General features: G+C 51.6%; 5 protein-coding genes; 1 reads left to right on the forward strand and 4 right to left on the reverse strand.

Annotated features, from left to right (window-relative positions):
• Positions 1–1,535: 1,535 nt before the first annotated feature.
• CHC_T00010146001 (putative ATP synthase protein) lies at positions 1,536–2,458 on the reverse strand. XM_005713113.1 is given in 3 exon segments: positions 1,536–1,651; positions 1,652–2,422; positions 2,423–2,458. The coding sequence occupies 1 exon segment, from the start codon at positions 2,420–2,422 to the stop codon at positions 1,652–1,654; it is 771 nt and encodes a 256-aa protein (XP_005713170.1). The 5' UTR covers positions 2,423–2,458; the 3' UTR covers positions 1,536–1,651.
• A 793-nt stretch (positions 2,459–3,251) lies between these two features.
• On the reverse strand, positions 3,252–4,044 carry CHC_T00010248001 (60S ribosomal protein L37). XM_005713114.1 is given in 4 exon segments: positions 3,252–3,473; positions 3,474–3,752; positions 3,976–3,978; positions 3,979–4,044. The coding sequence occupies 2 exon segments, from the start codon at positions 3,976–3,978 to the stop codon at positions 3,474–3,476; spliced, it is 282 nt and encodes a 93-aa protein (XP_005713171.1). The 5' UTR covers positions 3,979–4,044; the 3' UTR covers positions 3,252–3,473.
• Positions 4,045–4,255: 211 nt separating this feature from the next.
• On the forward strand, positions 4,256–6,687 carry CHC_T00001955001 (hypothetical protein). The gene is made up of 3 exons (XM_005713115.1): positions 4,256–4,388; positions 4,589–6,468; positions 6,658–6,687. The coding sequence occupies exons 1-3, from the start codon at positions 4,256–4,258 to the stop codon at positions 6,685–6,687; spliced, it is 2,043 nt and encodes a 680-aa protein (XP_005713172.1).
• On the reverse strand, positions 6,688–8,245 carry CHC_T00001956001 (hypothetical protein). XM_005713116.1 is given in 4 exon segments: positions 6,688–7,006; positions 7,007–7,611; positions 7,930–8,230; positions 8,231–8,245. 2 exon segments carry the CDS (start codon positions 8,228–8,230, stop codon positions 7,007–7,009), a joined length of 906 nt encoding a protein of 301 aa, XP_005713173.1. The 5' UTR covers positions 8,231–8,245; the 3' UTR covers positions 6,688–7,006.
• A 649-nt stretch (positions 8,246–8,894) lies between these two features.
• Positions 8,895–11,390, reverse strand: CHC_T00001957001 (hypothetical protein). XM_005713117.1 is given in 2 exon segments: positions 8,895–9,380; positions 9,381–11,390. The coding sequence occupies 1 exon segment, from the start codon at positions 11,388–11,390 to the stop codon at positions 9,381–9,383; it is 2,010 nt and encodes a 669-aa protein (XP_005713174.1). The 3' UTR covers positions 8,895–9,380.
• Positions 11,391–18,740: the final 7,350 nt, after the last annotated feature.

Consider the following 18,740-nt stretch of genomic DNA (forward strand, 5'->3'; position numbering starts at 1 on the left):
TGACGATGAAATGAAACTCATGATCATCCTCCTTACTACCACCTGGGATGCAAAAGCACTCGGGGTTGATCGCACATTGTACCACTGCCGAACCATGTGGTGACCAGCGGAAGAATTTGTTCAGTACATGCTTTCGCGGAAAATCGAACTGAATGCCCCCAGACCTCAACAGATTGATGTTTTCGAAAAACCAGGTTCTTGTCCACAATACTGTAACAGTTAGGTGTAGAGTGTGTTTCTTTCGACAGATCTGCCCCCGTCGATCAGAGCCAATTCGATACTCTCGTCAAGAAAACGTTGCCATGTCTCTGCAGCATATATTCCGGCTATGGCTAAACTTGGTGGGCTCAACGACTGAGACCTCCAGATAGACGCTGCGGTGCTTTTTCACTCGGTGTTCTTCCCCTTTTTCGCGCTGTTTCCCTCTCTTTGCACTCACTGCAAACTTCTCCCACGACGCGCAACTCTCCTCGCCTCACTTGCATTATCCGATCTTATCTGGCGACGTCGGCTGCGTCAATGTGCCCGATACCCAAGAACATGGAGTGGCTAGGTGTTGGAGGCGCCGGTTTTCTTTTCGTCGAGTCCAACGACGACAGCGTGGTCACGCGTGCATCGCCCCTCAAGAGAGAGGCCTGAAGAGATGTTTTGCGTCACCTGCAACCACAAGTGTCCGTCCTCTCTTTGAAGGTTTACGGGAAAGACTTCAACAGAGGCAATATTAGTAATATCGGGGTTTCTACTGGAAACTCGGCAACCAAGCGGAGGATCTACATTATCTCAAACGGCTGAGCCTATTCCCCCATCAAGAAGGAACCAATCAATGGGCAATGGCTGCAGCGATAACAAATATGCAAATCTGGGTCATAATCTCCCATCAAAGTGCTCCGCCCGACGTCCCGTGCACCACATCCGCAATGCTCCCGTCTACCCTCCTGTTCGCGCCTTCGGTCCCCCTCTCCGCCTCCCACTCGCGTCTACGGCTCTCCTCCCGGCTCCGTACCCTTCCACCCCATCGTACATCGTGCCAAACCACAGCAATCCTCTCCCCTCCCCAACAGAAAGTCGCCGTGGCACTCGCTCTTCCAGCGCTTCCCATCGTCGCCTACTCCGAGTATGTCCTCCTCACCACCGGCTGCGGTCTTCCCCCCGGCCCTAGCGGCCTCCTCGGCGCGGCGGAGGGCGTATCATACCTCGTCGTTGCTGCAATCGTGCTGGCTAGCGTGTATTCAAAAGTGAAGACGGGGAACGGGCTTCCGAACGGGCCTGCGAATCTCCTCGGCGCCGCAGAGGGAGTCGCATTCTTGCTCGCCGTAGGGGGGATCGCTATTGCGGGGTATACGTCGTACAAGTATGGAGACTTGCCTACTGCCGTGCCGACGGAAGGTGGCAGGTGTTTTCCGAAGGAATGAATATTTGTTGCAGCCAAGTTGCAGCGCTGTGCGTGCTGTCTTAGGCTGAGAAGGTTGGCTTTGGCCATCCAATGCAGCGCACTGTGCCGAACAAAGATTGCTCCGGCAATTGTGGACGATGTCTCAACATAAATCAGCGTTTACTTTGCTCAATACACATCTTTTCAATACTACCGTACATAGACTTACTTTCAATTCTAAACCCAAAAACATTCCTCGCTGGTGCACCCGCGTCCGCGCTACTCAAAAGCTTCGCCTGTAAGCAACGGAAGTAACGTCGCTACTTTGTACGTAAAGAACCCGAACAAAACCGGCAGCACAGACAATTTATCGCTGTTCTTCGCCGAAGCGATCACCAACAGCACCAAAATCGCCAAGCGCGCAGGTTGCAACGCGTCCCCGCTCATCGTTCCGGTCTCCCGAGCTGCCGTAGCCATCCGGTCCACGCTTCTTGACAACAGATACACGTACGCCATCGAACCCACCAGCCCCATCATAAACGATTGCACTTCCTTGACAGTTCCGAAGCCCCATGCGACGCAAAAACCAAGCATGCCCACAAATATTGTGTTGACGAGAAGTTCACTGCGAATCCTGTTGTACTGCTCTAAATCGGCTTCCCCGTTGCCATCTGAGCCGGGTTCTTCTATTTTAGTGGTACGCGATGCTGAGGGGGCAGACGGCCCATCTGGGCGAAGAATTGACTGTTGAGCTTCTTTGATGATTTTCTTCTTAAGCCGCTTGGGGCCGTACTTTCGTTCCACCCACCCCAGTTCGGAAATGTACCGCTGGTTCAGGTCTGGAATATTGTCATACTGTGATCTTGCCCGTCGCTTGGATTCTTCCAGAGAATTTGCAGAGATAATCGTTCTTTGCGAAGGTGTGGATGGTGCAGCCGGAAGACGCGGCCTTCGCGTAAAATAGAATGAGGTCGCCCTTAATCGTTTGGACAGTCCCAACTTGCCCGAGATGACAGGGACACTGGAAATAAAACCAGACACTGACGGCATCTCGTCCAGAACTCCCCTATTCCTCTATCAGAAGCAGAAACTCAGGGGAACTCTCAGGACATGAAGGCAGGAGTTGTGAGTGGCATGGGACGCAAGGAACGAAGGAGAGGGCGAGATCAAGTTTGCGTGGGGTTTTCATTCATCAAAAAATTTGCTCTTTTGTGAGTCCTCGCCATTGCCTCGCTTTCGGATTGGCTCTTATCCAAGGTTTGGGCAAGCCGCGACCCATACAGCGGGTTCAACGAAGATGCCGCTGTGAAAGGCTCATCCTCCTTGTCAGCGTAGACGCCTATGCCTGGTAGCCGCCTCCATGGCACAGCGGCGATTGCTCAAACTCGACGAAATCGAGTCTGCCACGCACAGCTTCCTGTGGCATGCTTCCAACGAACTCGTGGCGAAGACTCCTACTATTTCGCGTCATCTCGCCAGCAGGCTCGTGCAGACAGTCCCTGAGGACGGCATGTCCGCATTCGCGCAGAGGATGCATTGCACAGGATGCGGGGCATTGATGCAAACTGCAAAAGTGCGGTTGCGAAAGACGAAGGCGCGTTCTAAGGATCGGAATCGCGTGCTGAGGACATGCCCAGCTTGCGACAAGGTGAATAAGAACGAGGGGGTGCCGCGGGGGATGCGGGTGGTACCGGACTGTCAAGATGATATCCACCAACTACGCAGGAAGCAGACAAAGAGGAAGAAGAGAAAGGAGGACGGAAAGGAATTGCAGAAAGAACCGTCGATTGCTACGACGCCCGTTGAGAATAAGAGCAAAACGTCGAAGAAGCGAAGGCGTAGCAAATCGCTGGAGAGTTCTAGTAGGAACACTTCAGATAAAAAGCGAACGGGACTCGCTGCGTCGTTTCTATTTGAACCTCTGTAATAAGACTCGGCGTGCCTTGACGGTCAACTCAATGTAACTGCGCACCAACTAAAAGCTAGCAATTTGCACGAAATAATTGTGGAGAGATTCGCAAGCAGCCTTTACATGTTCACTTGCAATACATCCGACCGCAAAAGTCCCCAACTGCCAAGGCCGACTGCCTCCGTATGGCGTTTAGGAGACGGGTGCAGGTGTGCTTTTGACAGCAACAGTCCCCTCACGGAAACCGTTCTTGAAGCGGCGGGGCATGTCACGCAAGTGGCGAAGGCGACCGGTCCCGGTGGTGCGTCTCCTCTTTGACTTATTTGACCAGTTGTAGGTACGCTTCCGGGCACTAGGGTAACCGCATGACGCGCACGTCTTCTTCTGAATGTGGTACGAGCGGCGACCGCAACGCACGCAGAGCGTGTGCGTCTTGCTGGTGCGCTTTCCATAACTGGAGGTTCCCTTCGTCTGTGGAGGTTAATTCCAAAAGTAGATGGGTGCGCGGGACGCGAGGGGGAAGTGGCGGAAAGATGCGAAAACGTTAGTCTTCGCTTCGGCATCAGGGGCAAGATCGCGCTCGGTGGCGTGTCTCTTTTGCAATTACGGGACTTAGCCGCATGTGAGAAGCGACGACGGAATGAACAACCGGAATATCCCATCAGTCGGTTTCCTTGGGAACGCAGTCACTTACCATTTCGGAGAGATCGGCGAGACTGGGTGCTCACCAGATGCAACGAGGAAAGTGGGTGAGAAAGAGTGAAGCGACGTAGGCTTCTCGGAATGGTAAATATCAAGGGCGGGTGGTGGGAAAAGGTAGTGGCGAATGAGTTGATCGCCGCGGCCGTCGGTCTGCTGGATGCGGCTTCAACCCTAAATTACTGTAAAGCGTTTACATTACAGATGGTGGTGCAAAAAGCGGTGAAATATTTTAATATATTTTGAAAGTTGCACATGTGGCGGATCAACAGGGAATGCCGCTTGTACTGAGCGATGAGCGTCATCAATGTACAGTACCAACGGTACAGCACACTCTCATAGCCAAGCAGCCGTACAGGATTTTACACCGCGTTCACCCCGATTTGAATGATATTCTTGCAAGATCAGGTCATTTGATCCCCCCCCCCGCCCCTCTTCTCCATCCGTCTCTCTTTCACATTCCCTCTTCGTCTTTCCACTCCCCCTCCACTTTGCTTCCTGAGAGGACGTGTTTTGGGCACGTGCTTTGACTGTGCATACGAGGTACGCAGAGAGCGATGCGCACTCTGACCCAAACGTGCCACCCACTTACAAGTAACACGCGGTAGTCCATGTGTCCAGCTCAAAGGCAAAAAACGCCTCTCTCACCCTGCTCTTCTCCTCAATCTCCGCCATCGCGCAGGTAGACACACAGGCCACTATGGAAGGCACAACCCCATCCCCTTTCGACGCCTTCGACGCCATCCTTTCCGATGACGTTGACCACCAGCTCTCCACCTTCCTCAACACCCACGATGACCCTCGCGACGCCACAGAGCGTCTCATGGAAAGCTATGAGGGTGTCCCCGATATGATCCGTGCCCTCGTCGAGTGGTCCGATATCTACGCCGACGGCACTGCAAACCTGGAGCAGGCCGTTGAGACTGTCCTGCTAGAGCACGAGCAAACCATTATCCCGCGCCTCGACGAGGCTCTCGCTACAACGGAAAAATCTCTCCCCGTTGTCACCACTGTTACCGAGTCCAAGAGATGGAACCCTGTCGTGTGCAGTATGGCCGCCAGGAATAAGGAGTCGACCTTGCACAACCTTCTTACAAGGGAGAGTAGGCTGTCTCAGGCAGGTATCAACCAAGAGGTGCTGCAGACACCTGCTTCATTTGTCGATGCTATCACCGAGCAGTTTACGAAGCTATTTTCACCGGATAAGCAGGTCTCTGATGACGAGTTGCTTGGCTTGTACAACCGCGTATCCGCATTGTGCACTTACGACGAGTGCAGCACTATTGTATCCTTACGCATGTTCAACAAGCTAGCCCATGATGCAGATACCCCCTTTATGCGCGGCCTTTATCGCCGAGTCGGACAGGAAGTCCGTAAGGAGGCTGTCCGCGTTATGACGGCCGCCAACATCATGTCTGAGCATATGGCCAGACAGTACGTCATCCGTCTCGCGTTCATCACAGACTGCGTCGAATCAAACGTCTCTATGCGCAAGGCTATTGTTGATGCGCTTCTAAACCTCTTCGGAGGCACAGACCGGTCGATTCGGAGACGCTTCGAAACAGAGACCAAGATTCTAAGGAGCGTTTATGGATGCCTCATAGGCGATATAGAGATCAAGGAAGCTGACAGCGACGTGGTGGAAACAGTACAGGAGTTCCAGGGCAGTGTTGCGGACAAAGTTGTTCTGATCAGAATGCTGTGCCATGTTGAAGTTTTCGAAGACATACTGAAGGCTTTGTTTAGCCACAAGTACCGTACCTACCTTGATGGCGAACCCGACATATCGAAACGAACCTGTCTATGCATGTTGCTGGCGTATTCTGGAGTCTTTATTTGTAAAGACGACAAAGAACTGCCAACAATGTTGGAAGACGAGGTGGCAAAGGAGAAGCTTCGAAACGAAATGAAGACTACTTTTACAGAGATCAGAAGAGTGGCAGAAGTGTGCGAGAGCCTAAAACCTGGCTGTCCTCGCTTCAAAATCCGTGGCCCACCTGTTCAGGTTCTTCTTGAAGGGACCAAGAGCCCTTTGATAGCGCGAGGAGTGTTGATGTGGGCGAAGGAAGGTCTTGAGGGAGGTTCAAACTTGCGGGAGCTGCTAGTGACCGCACCAACACATCTTGCATTCCTGGAAGCCATTGCAGAGAAACATCCAGTATTGCAAGGGGAAGTTCTTGAAATCATAAGAGAGGCATTCATGCGCGATTATCCGGAACTTGACGTCATTGAAGTGGAAAAGTTGCGCGATAAGTTTACGAAGACCATCACGGGTTTGGTGCGTATCCAAATGGCTCCGCAAATTGTCCGCATGTTTCAGGGGAGCTGGGCAAACAACAAAAGGGTGGACCTGGCCCATCTACGTCACTTTATCAACGGTTTACTACAGATTATTTCTCCTCCCTTTTCCCGGACATTTGCGGCAAGCGTGATGGAGCTACTGAATAATGAGCGAGTAGCATCGGCTATTCAAAGAGATCCCGTAATCGTGAAGAAGGCATTGACGTTCCGGAAAGAAGCGGAAAAGATGGGGCTTACTTGAGACAATCGACCTAGTTTATTCAGTGGGTTAGGCCAGAATCCCAGGGAACTTACTTTCCTCTTTCCTGCCCGCGAAGGAGTTCTTACCCTTCCCGAAGGTGAAAAGATCCACTGAAATATGCCAAAGCCTCGAAAGCCTTCCTGTGATGAAAGATTGAAGATCTAAGTGGAAAGGATGCAAAGTTTATGTGTGATGCAGAGCTGAAGTTCTGGAAGTGTTCATAGCTTTGGGAAAAGGGCAGTTCCCTCAAGTCGTGTGCTAACAAGACAAGGTTTGTAAAACGCAATGTAAAGCCGCAGCGACGAATTTGTTGATTCGCTTCTTCATGACGTGGATTCTGTTCCGCATTATTCGACCCGCAGTCATGTATCTGTTGCCAGCTAGATCACCCTGCTGCACGTGAAATGTGCTGCCAAGAATAAGCGAGCAGAATGTACTCTATGTGTAAAAGCTGTGCCACTTTCGAACGGATGTCACATATTTGTTAAGCAACACATGTGGATTCCTGCGAGGGATCAAAGAGCTCGGAGGTCTGTTTGGAAGAGGGCTGCTGGGCAGCAGATTGCAGCCTAGAGGATCTGTTGTGGGTGGGAATATTAGGGTCTGGAAGATCCGCTCCCTTCTCCAGTAAAGCAACAATATGCTCAGCAAGAACCTTACCGCACCGGGAGGCGTACTCATCAGAATTCTTGACAAGGCTCCATCCATTGACGTCAATGACAAAGCGCTTATCGCCCGGCCCGCGAAGTAAGTCAAAGCCCAGGACAAACTGGTCAAAGGCCGTGGTGGCCTTGCGGCAGATTTCGAGCTCTCTACCAGAAAGAACGACGGGCACACGTACCTCGCGGCCTGTTGGATCGCGATCGACAACGCCGTCAATGTGGGGGGCCTTGCGGGATTGGGCGTAGAAAAAGTCGCCGACGGCATACACTTTGACGTCTGCGCATTCTGCAGGTTGGTAGAATTCTTCGTAGACGTAACTGCCTGTTGTACGCACCTTCTTTTCGCTGGGATCTAGACGGGAACTCTCGTTTTTCGTCTTGCGAAATAGCTGGCGAACGCCGCCTCCCTTGTAGTAGATGTACACGTCTGATGGGGAAGGGGAACGGAAGGGACGGTGTTTAACCCGGGCCGGGAGCGCACGATAGAGACCAAGAGTTGGGTAAAGGAAGGCCGCATAGGACCGGATTTTAAGAAAAAAGGAAAAAAGGAAAACGCAGAAAACGCAGAAAACGCAGAAAAGAAAAAAAAAACGCACACAAAATTTGAGAGTCAGCGACATCGAAACAGGATGAAGAAATGGACGGCTAAAGGGTGGCACACAAACATGCGCATGCGAGAAGACATTCGCTTTATGCGTATTCGCAAAGCCACTATAAAAAGGGAAACGCAGCAGAAGATACATACTGTGATCCTCGGGGTTGACGGGCTTCTCTACAAAAGGCTTACTGATGGCAAACTCTTTCTTTCTCTTGATGTTCTTTACGACAAGGGTGTCCCCATTCTCGCCCCGCTGCTCAACGACATCGCCATCGTCGCGGTCCACAAAGACAGCGTCAGGGGTGGGAACACCAGCTTGATCCAGCAAATTTCGAATCTGCCTCCTGTCCATCATGTGTGGCTGCATGTGCAGGTTGTTCACCAAGACCGGTCGGCGCAAGTCACAGTAGGCCAGGACCTTGTCAAGTGGGAACGGGGGAGAGTACATAGTCAACAAAACGTGAACAACTGGCCAGTCTGACACATGATGTGCTTCCATTTCGTACTCGTCCAACAGGACTATTGTGAAGGTCGGGTTGCATACCCTGAGCGAATTGACAATTCCACGCATGGGCCGACTGTAGAGCTTCCTGTGCACACCGGCGATGCCGATGACAATTGATGGAGCTGATGCCATGGCTTTGCGTAGAGGGCTTTGCGTAGAGGGCTTTGCGTAGACGGTTTGTTTCGATGCGAAGGTTTGTTGACGAGCGATAGTGGACGTGGACGTGGCAATGGGATGGAGGCGGTGCAACTCCTCCAAAAGTGCAGTGAAGCGGTTATTCAGGGGGTAATTCAGGATGGACTGCGTCGCCAACAGTCAATGCAAGTGAGGTGGCTGTAGGCGACGGTGTTAAGAGTTGGTTCTCTGGGCGGGGTAAGGGAGTGAGCACCAAAGAAGGGCGGGGTGAAACGAAGGGGGATGCTTATATGTAAGCGTATGAAAGTGATTTGACAAGGACATGCAATGTACTGTAGGTAGGCAGGCAGTACAGTAAACTTTACGTACAGCACAGCACTCGATGGGCAGCGGTGAGGAAAGATGGAGGGAAGAGAGTGTGGCCCAGAGGGGCGTGTGAGGTGTTGACACCTCACGTTGACATCAACGTGTGTTTGGGGCCTTGCTGTTCGTTTTTACTGTTTTTTTCTCGCCCTCTCTGCTTCAATTGGATCGCTTCTCAACAAAATCAGACTGATTTTCCAGGAAAATCACTTCCAGTGTTTCCACTCGTGTTTGACTTAAAACCTTATACTGTAGCCTACGAGGCGAGCCTCAAGGAATCCCATCAACCCCAGTGATAAAAGGTTAGCTGCCCAAATTACCTCCCGTTCACGTCCCAGACGCGACGCCAGTTCAACAACCAACGGGTACTCAAAAGTTCTCTATCTGTTCTGCTATCACAAGGCCGTCCACGGCTACACGACTCCAGCATCCGGTGTGGTATATGGACCTAGGTCCATCCCTAGTCTGGTTCATGGTACTTCAGCACCCTCTTGGCGATATCCTCCACCCCGCGCGTCCTGCCGATAGATGCAGACTTAATCCCTCCGTCTGCCAAAGATTGTGGTCGGCTTCTACCATTCTGATTCTATATCCTTCATTGCCCCCCTATCAATACATCTGACCTGTCCAGCCTGTTCCCTTCCAATCTGAGAGCAGAGCGCACGTCTTTAAATACTATATCACACGCTTTCCAGCCAGGTCCTCTTGCAGTCTCCGCCAACTTGTAGCATTTATCGCTCACGGGATCGCACACTATACCATCGCCCCGCCAATATTCTCTGTCCGGTGTAACCTCCGTATACATATCCAGCCCCTGGGTGCTCAGCCCCTTATCGTACACAACAAAGAACCCGGAACTTGGCGATTTTCTCTCTGCCCGCATTAGCCTTACGAGGCACGCATGCGTTGAGTCCTTGTGCGGAATGGCGCCCAGCCTATTCAACCACATCATAAATGCCCGCTCAGCCACATGGCGGTTAGAACAGCCGTTGAAGATAACCTCGAAAGCGCTGGAAAATTGGATCCTTCCTGTATAGTCCTTCCACAGAGGGAGGATCCGGGCCTTGGCCAGCGATCGCCAGGAACGTATCGCGTTTCTGAAGTCAGTTCTAAGCTCCTTTAGTAGCAGGTCAGTCCCCGAGTCGTCTAGCTTCACGCCTCCTCCTGAAGGGACTATGTGCGATAGTAAGATGCTGTCGACCAATTCAGGTTTTGACGCCACTATCCCCTCACCTGGGATTGGGTCTGCAACTAAATCTTCTCCATTCATAGCGTTGCAGCTCATGTACAGCACATTACTAGAAGGGACGTAGATGAAGCTCTCCCCCTCTGTGTCTATATGGTATGACACCTTCCTCTTGCTGAAATATTTGGAGTAGACCTGTGGAGCCGAACAGCCCAGCAAGGTCCTCATTGCCGATATTAACCGCACCTCTGCTGCTTCCAAGCGAGTGCATTTTTGTGACCTCTGGAGTGTGCCCACCAATACTCGCATAAGTCTGGCCGGGCCATCTTCTCCAATCCCACTAATTATCCTGTTAAGTAGTCCGCGGACTGAGTAGCCTATGACGTGCCTCTCATCGTCTGCTTCCGAGAGCTCGTGTCTTCTAGACTTCAATACGTTGCCAGGTCCTACGGGCACCAATCTCTTACGTAAGATGTCAGCGTCGCGATCCGCCCTCGACATAGTCACTCGTTGCGTTAGACTGCAATCAAACATCGCCGAGGACCTGATGGCTCGCTCGGCCTCAGTTACTGACCAATGGAGCTCCCTGTAAAAGAACGCCCACTCCTGCCCGCTTATCGGCGAGAACACGTTGTCCAGGTCATCCTCCGGGGCGACCGCCATGACGTTGACCGTGATGTATCTCGCCCGGATAAATGCATCCCACTCGACCTTTGAGCTAGCACACCTGATTGCGGCCGCTTCGAGCAGGTCTTGGTTCGGGGTTCTCCATTGAGTTCGTGGTCCAATTAACTTCTCGAAGTCGTCGTCCCGGCAATATACTTGTAAGCTCCCGGCGTGGTACCGGACGGCACAACCCCCGCTTAACTTAATTGCAAACTTCCCGTCCGAATAGCTAAACCTCCCATTGACCGTGTGCTTTGAATTGAAGTCTCCGTCGTACGTGATCCATTGTCCTTTGGGGATCGTGGACTCCAGATCGAGATATCCCAGGTCGTCGATACTGCCGCTCGGGAATACCTCTTCATACGTCAAGTTCGCCGGCGCTTGGTGTACGGCCGCGATGACGTTTCCGAGATGGGCTCTCCGCTTGGCCGTTCCAGGGAACGTTGCCACACCCATCATGTAGGCAAGCTGTACGTCGTAGAGCGCGCTTAGAACGCCAGCAGCACTCAGGCTGTCTTCTTCGACTCCACCTGCCAGCTGCTTCCAGATGGCGTCTGGTATCCCTTGATATTCTAGGGCCCACACGATAATGGCGTCCTCTCGCGCAGCATTGCGGATCCACTCTAATATAGTCATGTTCTCTACCTTTGCCTTCATCGATTTAATTGCCAGGGCTCCTGCCTTGCTCACCTTCACCAGTTCTCTAGCGGAACCGATCAAGTCGATGTCTAGATTCACTGTTACTAGACTCATGTTGGCGTTAAGCTTCTTGAGGGCAACTATGTTGATGTCCTGGGGGATTAGCTACCCAGGCTTTCTTTCGACAGGTAGCGCGTCGGGTCTCTCCGAGGGCGCTCCGGTAAACAACTCCTCATGCACCTCTTGGATGTCGCCCGCGTTGATGTGCTTACACTTATAGTTGTCTTCTTGTGCTTCCGTAGGTGCCAGAGGAGACCTATGAGTGCGTCGATTGAAAATCTAACTCTTCGTTGTCCGGTAGCTTCCGCGCTCTCGTACTGATTTATTTACTCTTGCGACCTAGCTGGCGGTCACTGTTGACGATGGGCCTCTTCTTAATAATGTCCAAAACCCGGGGCTTATTGGTGTGCTTATACCTAAAATTTTCTTCCCATACTTCAGTGATGAACCAATAAAATATGAAGAACTCGGCTGATGTTGTTATCGCTTTGTCGTGTGGTGCGCTTTGTATGCGACTACACGACTAAAGTTTACACATACAGTGCAACCTCCCAATAAGAGTGCCGTTCGTATAGGACAACAATGGAAGACTCATGACATCACAAGTCGCAAATTGATTCGTGCTTTTTTGCGACGCACGCCAACACGGCGTTTTGTGTCGTATCAAACGCAAGATTGGCCCCCAGGCACCACCCTTTGGGAGCAGCACCTGAACATGTAACAAATCACAAATTTGCACAGCACATCATCGCAGCCACTCCAATTCTAGAATTGAATTTCCCCAGCGGTTTCATGCTGTACAGATCGCACCCGAGAAACTCTAATCCACTAAGCCGCAGACCACTCTACATCGAGCAAGGATCTGTCCGTCTCCATCTCAACGCTGTTTTTTCCGCAGTCATGTTGGAAATCTTCGTATCAAAAGCCGCCATGGTAGTCTTCCAGAACAGTATTTCAGGAGACCAGTGGAGGTACAATGGCACGTGTACTATTTTGCTACTTCCGCAGACCTCCAACATCCATGCAGTAACCTCTTTTGTTACAAAGAGGTATACAGTGGACCACACCCAATAGTGCTACCCCGTGACAAGGGCTTCCAATTGGCACTATTGGGAGGGTAGCACTATACCATATTGCACTTAAAGAAGACATTGGCTTCCCCTATTGGGTACGAAGGAGTCATTTAAGATTGATTGCCTTTCTCCCGCGCGCGCTCTTTCAATCCTACATTGATTGAAAACACGTTTCGCCTTGCCGGCCATAGTTGGTTTGTTGGAAGGGAGAGCTCAAAACATTGGTAGGGGGTGTCGGAATGAAGACATTCGATGTTCCAGACAGGCAGCTTGGCGACAAATGGTGGCGCCCATGACACGGCCACCCGCCGGCGCACTGCCTGCCATCTGTCCACGTGGCAGTATGATAAATGCGTGCTACAGCACTTTACCTAGCACTATTCGGAGGGTTGCACTATTCAAAGTGGCACTATATAGCGACCCCCCCTGTATCACAAACGGAGGCGTGATTATCATAACTCTGTCCTAAAAAAATCGCCGATTCCCGTTTGGCGAAACTCCTCATACACTTGACGTCTCAAAAAAAATCCACGATGTGCGTTTTCCAACCCCCGGGCGAACGGACTACGCAAAAACCTGTTCGAGGTTGTGGATACAAATGCGGGAGTCGATCATACAGAACATAACTGTTGGCTGCATCAACTGCAACGACTGTCCTTAATCGACATGGTGTTACTTCAAAATTTCAATAAATATTCAACGTGTTTTACGAAAACACAACACTAAATCTAAATCTATATCTAGATGACCGGCCTAGTAGCATCTCAAATTGCCGTGCAAACCCCGCTTATCGCGTGGCGGCTCGCCGTCCCTTGTACAATCAAGGGAGGAGCGTTGCGATCGGCGAAGAGGGGGTGCGCGTCTCTTCGCCCACCGTACAAAGAAAGACGAATCTTTTACTTTGCAATACCCTCGTGCATCTTCTCCTCGCTAGCCGGGCGGAGAGGGGGTACTGTCGAAGTAATTGACTAGACGAGTAGTCACTTTAATTAGCTTATCATTATCAATTCAGGTTAAACTATGTAGGCTACATTTAGCTATCAACAATAGAGTCCCTTAACGACGTGCCACTTACAATTCCACCTGTTCAGGGTGTCACAGTTTAGAGACATTTCATGAGTGGCGCAACCTCCCTTTTATGGTAGTGCGCCAACTGTTCTTGTAGAGTCAATAGGACTATAAAGCCAGGTTGAAGACGCTACTCGTCTTCGACCTCAGCACATTGAACCCATCTGAACAACAACGCGACAACTACTGTCCCGACCGTGCTCACCCGTCCCCTTCCGCAGTTGGGAGGCAATAGTCTGCTGCTCCCCTCACCGCCCCATTTTTGTCATACCAACAACAGCGCCGGACCGCCCCACCCGGTCGGTCTCCCGATACTGATCAGTTTGAGGGACCACCGCCTCATTTGGTCCTGCCCCGCTCCGCTGATAAGACCTGCCTTATTTCACCGTCGATTCAAGCCGTTTGCGCATCCTTAATAAGGCCGCCTTATCGACTCCGCCGAATTGGAAATCAAGATTTCTTTTTCAAGAATCTACTTTGTCCCTAACGTTAACTGTACATACTACTGTATAGTTTTACAGTAAACATTATGCATTTGGGCTACAGTACTACGTACTGTACGCCTGGCGCAAGAGCGCAGTAGTTTATGGCATGTTTGAAGCGCCCTATCAATCACCCCGATGTTATACGAGAACGCCGCATCGCCGCCGCCGCTCACATTAAGGCAACCGTAACCTCGCCGCCGTTTCGCTCGCCGCCATCTACCCTCCCCGCCGCCACATCACCGCCGCAGAATCGCTCGCTGCCAAGTACGCCCTTCGCCGCAGTACAACTACAACACGTGGCCAGTACTCTTCCCCGCCCTTCAGTCACCCCGGCGATCTCCCCCAGCGGAACCACCGCATCACATTCTACATTGTTCAAGGCGCCTCGTCTGGTGGACATCGAGGCTACCGAAGCCTCGAACGAGGACACCTCCGCGCCCACAGACCCTGGATTCGACCTCGACACCGGTCGTGCGTTACATATATATCGCGTTGCAACGCAGCGCGCTAATCGGCGAGCTAATCCTCCGCGCCGACGGCCCCTCGTCTACCGCTGCGAACCGTGCGCACGAAGCTTTCCTAGCTACCGCCAGCGCCGCTCTCACGAGGCAGGTCTGCCTCACCGACGTGCAGTAGCTGTCGCAGAACACCCTACCCGCAAACTCACCTGCCACTTGTGCGACCGCCGATTTGCGAACGGGCACGACGCTGACGCTCATTACGGTGGCACTATTCACCATCGTGCCATACGTAAATTGCGCACTACTTGCAAATAATTAGAGTTTAAATTTTTTTGACTCACGTGAAATTGTCTTAACTTCTTTACTTCAAAGTTTTTGAAAAGGACACTTGTTACTAGAGCAAATTTTTTGGCGCACCACGGACCCACGTGTGCCTACCTGCCACGCACACACGTGCTGTCAGTGTGCACGCAACCACGTGTAACTGCGCGCACACGCAACCACGTGTTACTGCGCGCATACGCAACCACGTGTTACTGCGCACATACGCAACCACGTGTCACTGCGCACACACGCAACCACGTGTTACCCCACGTGTTCATACCGACTACGCATACACGGGTACTACTATTGTACACGCGCACACGGTTCGCGTACACACGTGTTAGTACTGTTATACGAGTAATCGTCCCGCCCCAGTGAACGTACACACGTCTGAAATACTACTACGAGTACAAAACACCACACGTTTACACGTAGTACACTCGCCACGTTACTATAGGAACGCTTTTCGAGGTCAACATTCGCGTTTAGCCCGGATCCATTTTAGTTATTATTTTGCAATAATTTTTAATATGGCTAGTCTAAATTGTATCCGAGACGCTTTGTCAAACTATGACCCCCGATCCATGATCCAATGTGATATCAAGGCTACGATAGCTCTCCATGTTATGGCGGATCCACAACCTGCCTCAGATGTTTGTGTTAGTAACCTTCGTGCTGATCTTCCCCCAGAAGTTCTATACGCAAGGGAGATGTTACGAGGCCCCACCGTCTTATATCGACTTATCCGAGACTACCTAGTGGTTAAGGGATTGTCGTACACCGCGCACCCCTCTACTAACCGCATTTCTCACGGTCTAGTTAACATGATCTATGAGGACAATGCAGACCGTATGCTTGCCAACCAAAGTCTCACCAGCTCCTCCATCGGCTCTACACATGGAAGCCAGCAATCTTTCCCTCAGTCCCATGACCCGCCCAACTCCAAGATTGCGCACAACATATCGTCCCGATTCAAGAAGGACGACCGATATACCGGAAAAATTGGGGAAGACGTTCAGGATGCAATCAGCAACAATCGTGATTGTGCTGAAGATTTTCACCTCAGTAATGAGCAAATGCTTCGATTCTTTCACAACGTCTTTGATGGAGAAGCTAAGCGATTCTACCGCTCCCACGTTATCCGAAACGCGCAAGACTTTAACACAGCCGCTTCACTCATGGTTAACGAGTTTAATAGTCTTACGCGACAAAATAGGGTTCGTAAACTCCTCCAAAACCTCCGACTTTCGCGAATTATGGAGACAAAACGAATCCCTGTTTCAGAAGCTTTGGAAGAACTTCGTGAAACCATCACAAAGTATACTCCACAAGGTCCTCCCACGCACCAATCGGAACAAGATAAAACGGAGTATCTTCACGACGCCGTAATTGGAGTCGAGTGGGCCAAGAGTGTCTTAACACAAAGCTTGGCTGCCATACCCCCTTGGACGTTTCAGCATCTCTATACTGCCCTTGATGCCGCTTGGCTACAGGAACAGAAACAGAAAGAAGGACGCCGTCGTGATCACAATGAATTACACCGTACCCAGCCTTTGCCTCCCATCCCTGGTATTCATTTCCAACGTCAGAACACGGATGGCATCCCCCGCCGCCCCGGTTCCGCTTCTTCAAACCCAAGGACGCCATTTTCTCTCCAACGTTTCTCCCACAACCCCGCCCCGAACCAGAATGGTGCAGATTGCTTCGGAAATATTCGTGCTCGCCACAACTGTGGAAGTAAATTTCACCTCATTCGGGACTGTCCAAAGCCCTTAGCTCTCAGGAAGAATGTCAGCCACATGTTACAGACCAGACCAGCGAAACGCATCCTCTACGAGCAATGCGAGCAAGCCGAACACGCCCTAGGTACGAATGAGATCGATTTCGCAGCTTTCGCAGACGAACCACAACTTGACCCCGGTGAAGTGATTCTCAATGATTACACCCTCAACGATGATGACGATGTCGCAGAGCAGGCTGTGACACATCATCAAGTAGTACACACGCCACTGAAAGGAGAAGAAGTACTGTGGGATACTGTAGACAATCTTGATCCAATGGATTTTTGAGTAGCAGCAGTCAACACCCACAAAGTAAAACAATTTCCTTTGAGACTGTCTGCAGAAAGAAGCGATGTAAATTCAAAATCTACCACACCATCCGGGACCATCGTCCTGCACGAGCTATGACGACCAACCACGCGTCCAAGTGGGATGGAGCTTGTCTTGACACTTGTGCCCAGCGAACTGTAGTTGGCCTCGCTCAAGCCAAAGCCTACTGTCGATTCACTGGCACCAAATTCAAGCCCAAACGGAGCCCGATACACTTCAGGTTCGGTAATGACTCCCAAGCTTCACTTGGAACCATGAACATATCCATTCCCATTGCTGATGGTTACTTAATTCGCGAACAGGTTGACATTGTCAAGGCCAATGTCCCCTTTCTTATTGGACTTGACCTCTTGGACAAGTACCATATGTTCATTGATAGCGTCAACAACATGCTCCGATCGCCTAAGCTTGGTCTTGACATACCCCTTTGGCGCAAGCTGGGTCCCCCTTTCTTGGGGCGTCCGCGGATCAGTGACGCCCCCCGGATTATTCGAGTCCGTACGACACGAACCCTTCTCCGGCGACCTTGGGCTCGCAGGAGTCAGGGGGTCGACCGAATATTTTCGGTCGTTGCCCCCGTCGCCATTGTTACGCCTCACTGGGACGTCGGCGTCTTGTCCTCCTAACGTCGGGCCTTCGGAGGCCTCGACGTGCGCTCCCTCCTGTATCGGCATTACAGGAGCTCCCGTGCTCGCCTCCGGTAGCGGGGGATGTATTATCGGACAATACCTCCCGTGTCCTTGGCGAGCACGCCACAGGAAGGTCAAATTTATGATAAATTTAATAAAAGCAATAATGTGGTTATTTTTGGGGCCAAAAAATGCTGGATTTTTGCCAGCAATGAACGGTGGTCCGTGCTTCATTGGTTCGCGAGCAGCAATCTTTTGCCAAATTTTAAACCGTTCTCATTCAGCACGGGGATGAGGGGCGTGTCTGGTTCCGGGCAGTGACTGAACCAGAATGTTTTGCTGGAGTGCCAGAGTTGTAACGGAAATGTTTTTTTGATACGTCGATGTAGCAAAGTGATGTGCTATTTCGCTGCCTAAAAACGCAGCGCTTGGCCGTGATATCTTTAACCTTCACGTGATCAAACCAGAATACGCTCATGCTTTCCTGCGCTAGTACCAGACGCGTGCTTGGACCCTTTCACGTTTTCCCAATCCATCGAATCCTCTCTTTCCCTCCGTTTCCCTTTCCTTCCCGACTTTGCTCATCCTGTGTTCCTACTGAGGCGCCATGACCCCGCGAAGAAGGTCTGGGAAGAAACCCGCTGCGTCAGGCAATCAGCGAGGCCGCTCATCTCGAAAGTCTAACAGCCGAGCGCCTGGAGCCCAGGTTCCCGCGGAACGCCGGTCATCCCCTCGTGTTGCGGCCAAAGCTACTCCCGCGGCAGCTAGACAGGAAACCCGTCGGGTTTCAAGTAATACGGTCAGGACGCCCCGAGGCAGTCCGCCATCTGACACATGCTCGCTTCCCGTTCGAAGTCAGGGAAGCGGCCCGTCCGATGCAGCACAATCGCGTTCGGGCAAGCGCAAGCGCGGCATCGGCTCGTCTCTGAGTGAAGACTTTTCCCTTTTGTTCGGGGATGGAGATCAAGGCGAGGAAGATGAACACCCAGAACGCAAACGGGCGAAGCGTCGGTTGTTCGAGCTCCATGGACGCGAGCCAGAGGAGGACGTCGACGACATTGTGCAGGCTAGTGCAGCAGAGATGTACGAAGTCGCCCAAACTCCAGTTGTGAAAGACGTCATCGTTCCCACGCGTCGTGAGTCCGTGGCAGGTTCCTTGCCGAGTCAGCCACGGGGCTCCAATTTCTCTCGAGAATTTGAGGAAGACTCTAACCACGGAGTACTTCGAGTCATGCGGGAACTGCATGCTCGTT

The sequence above is a fragment of the Chondrus crispus genome, genomic scaffold (assembly GCF_000350225.1).
Source record: "Chondrus crispus Stackhouse genomic scaffold, scaffold_12, whole genome shotgun sequence".
NCBI classification, from domain to species: Eukaryota; Rhodophyta; class Florideophyceae; order Gigartinales; family Gigartinaceae; genus Chondrus; species Chondrus crispus.

Bases quoted from the DNA above. Each gene is read 5' to 3' on its own strand.
- CHC_T00001955001 (XM_005713115.1), top strand. From the start codon at position 4,256: ATGCCGCTTGTACTGAGCGATGAGCGTCATCAATGTACAGTACCAACG. The intron at 4,389-4,588 runs GTCATTTGATCC...AACACGCGGTAG, and splicing joins TGATATTCTTGCAAGATCAG to TCCATGTGTCCAGCTCAAAG. The intron at 6,469-6,657 runs GTGAAGAAGGCA...AAGCCTCGAAAG, and splicing joins TTCAAAGAGATCCCGTAATC to CCTTCCTGTGATGAAAGATT.
- CHC_T00010146001 (XM_005713113.1), bottom strand. From the start codon at position 2,422: ATGCCGTCAGTGTCTGGTTTTATTTCCAGTGTCCCTGTCATCTCGGGC.
- CHC_T00001956001 (XM_005713116.1), bottom strand. From the start codon at position 8,230: ATGTACTCTCCCCCGTTCCCACTTGACAAGGTCCTGGCCTACTGTGAC. The intron at 7,612-7,929 runs GTATGTATCTTC...CTTCCCCATCAG, and splicing joins CGTCAACCCCGAGGATCACA to ACGTGTACATCTACTACAAG.
- CHC_T00001957001 (XM_005713117.1), bottom strand. From the start codon at position 11,390: ATGAGTCTAGTAACAGTGAATCTAGACATCGACTTGATCGGTTCCGCT.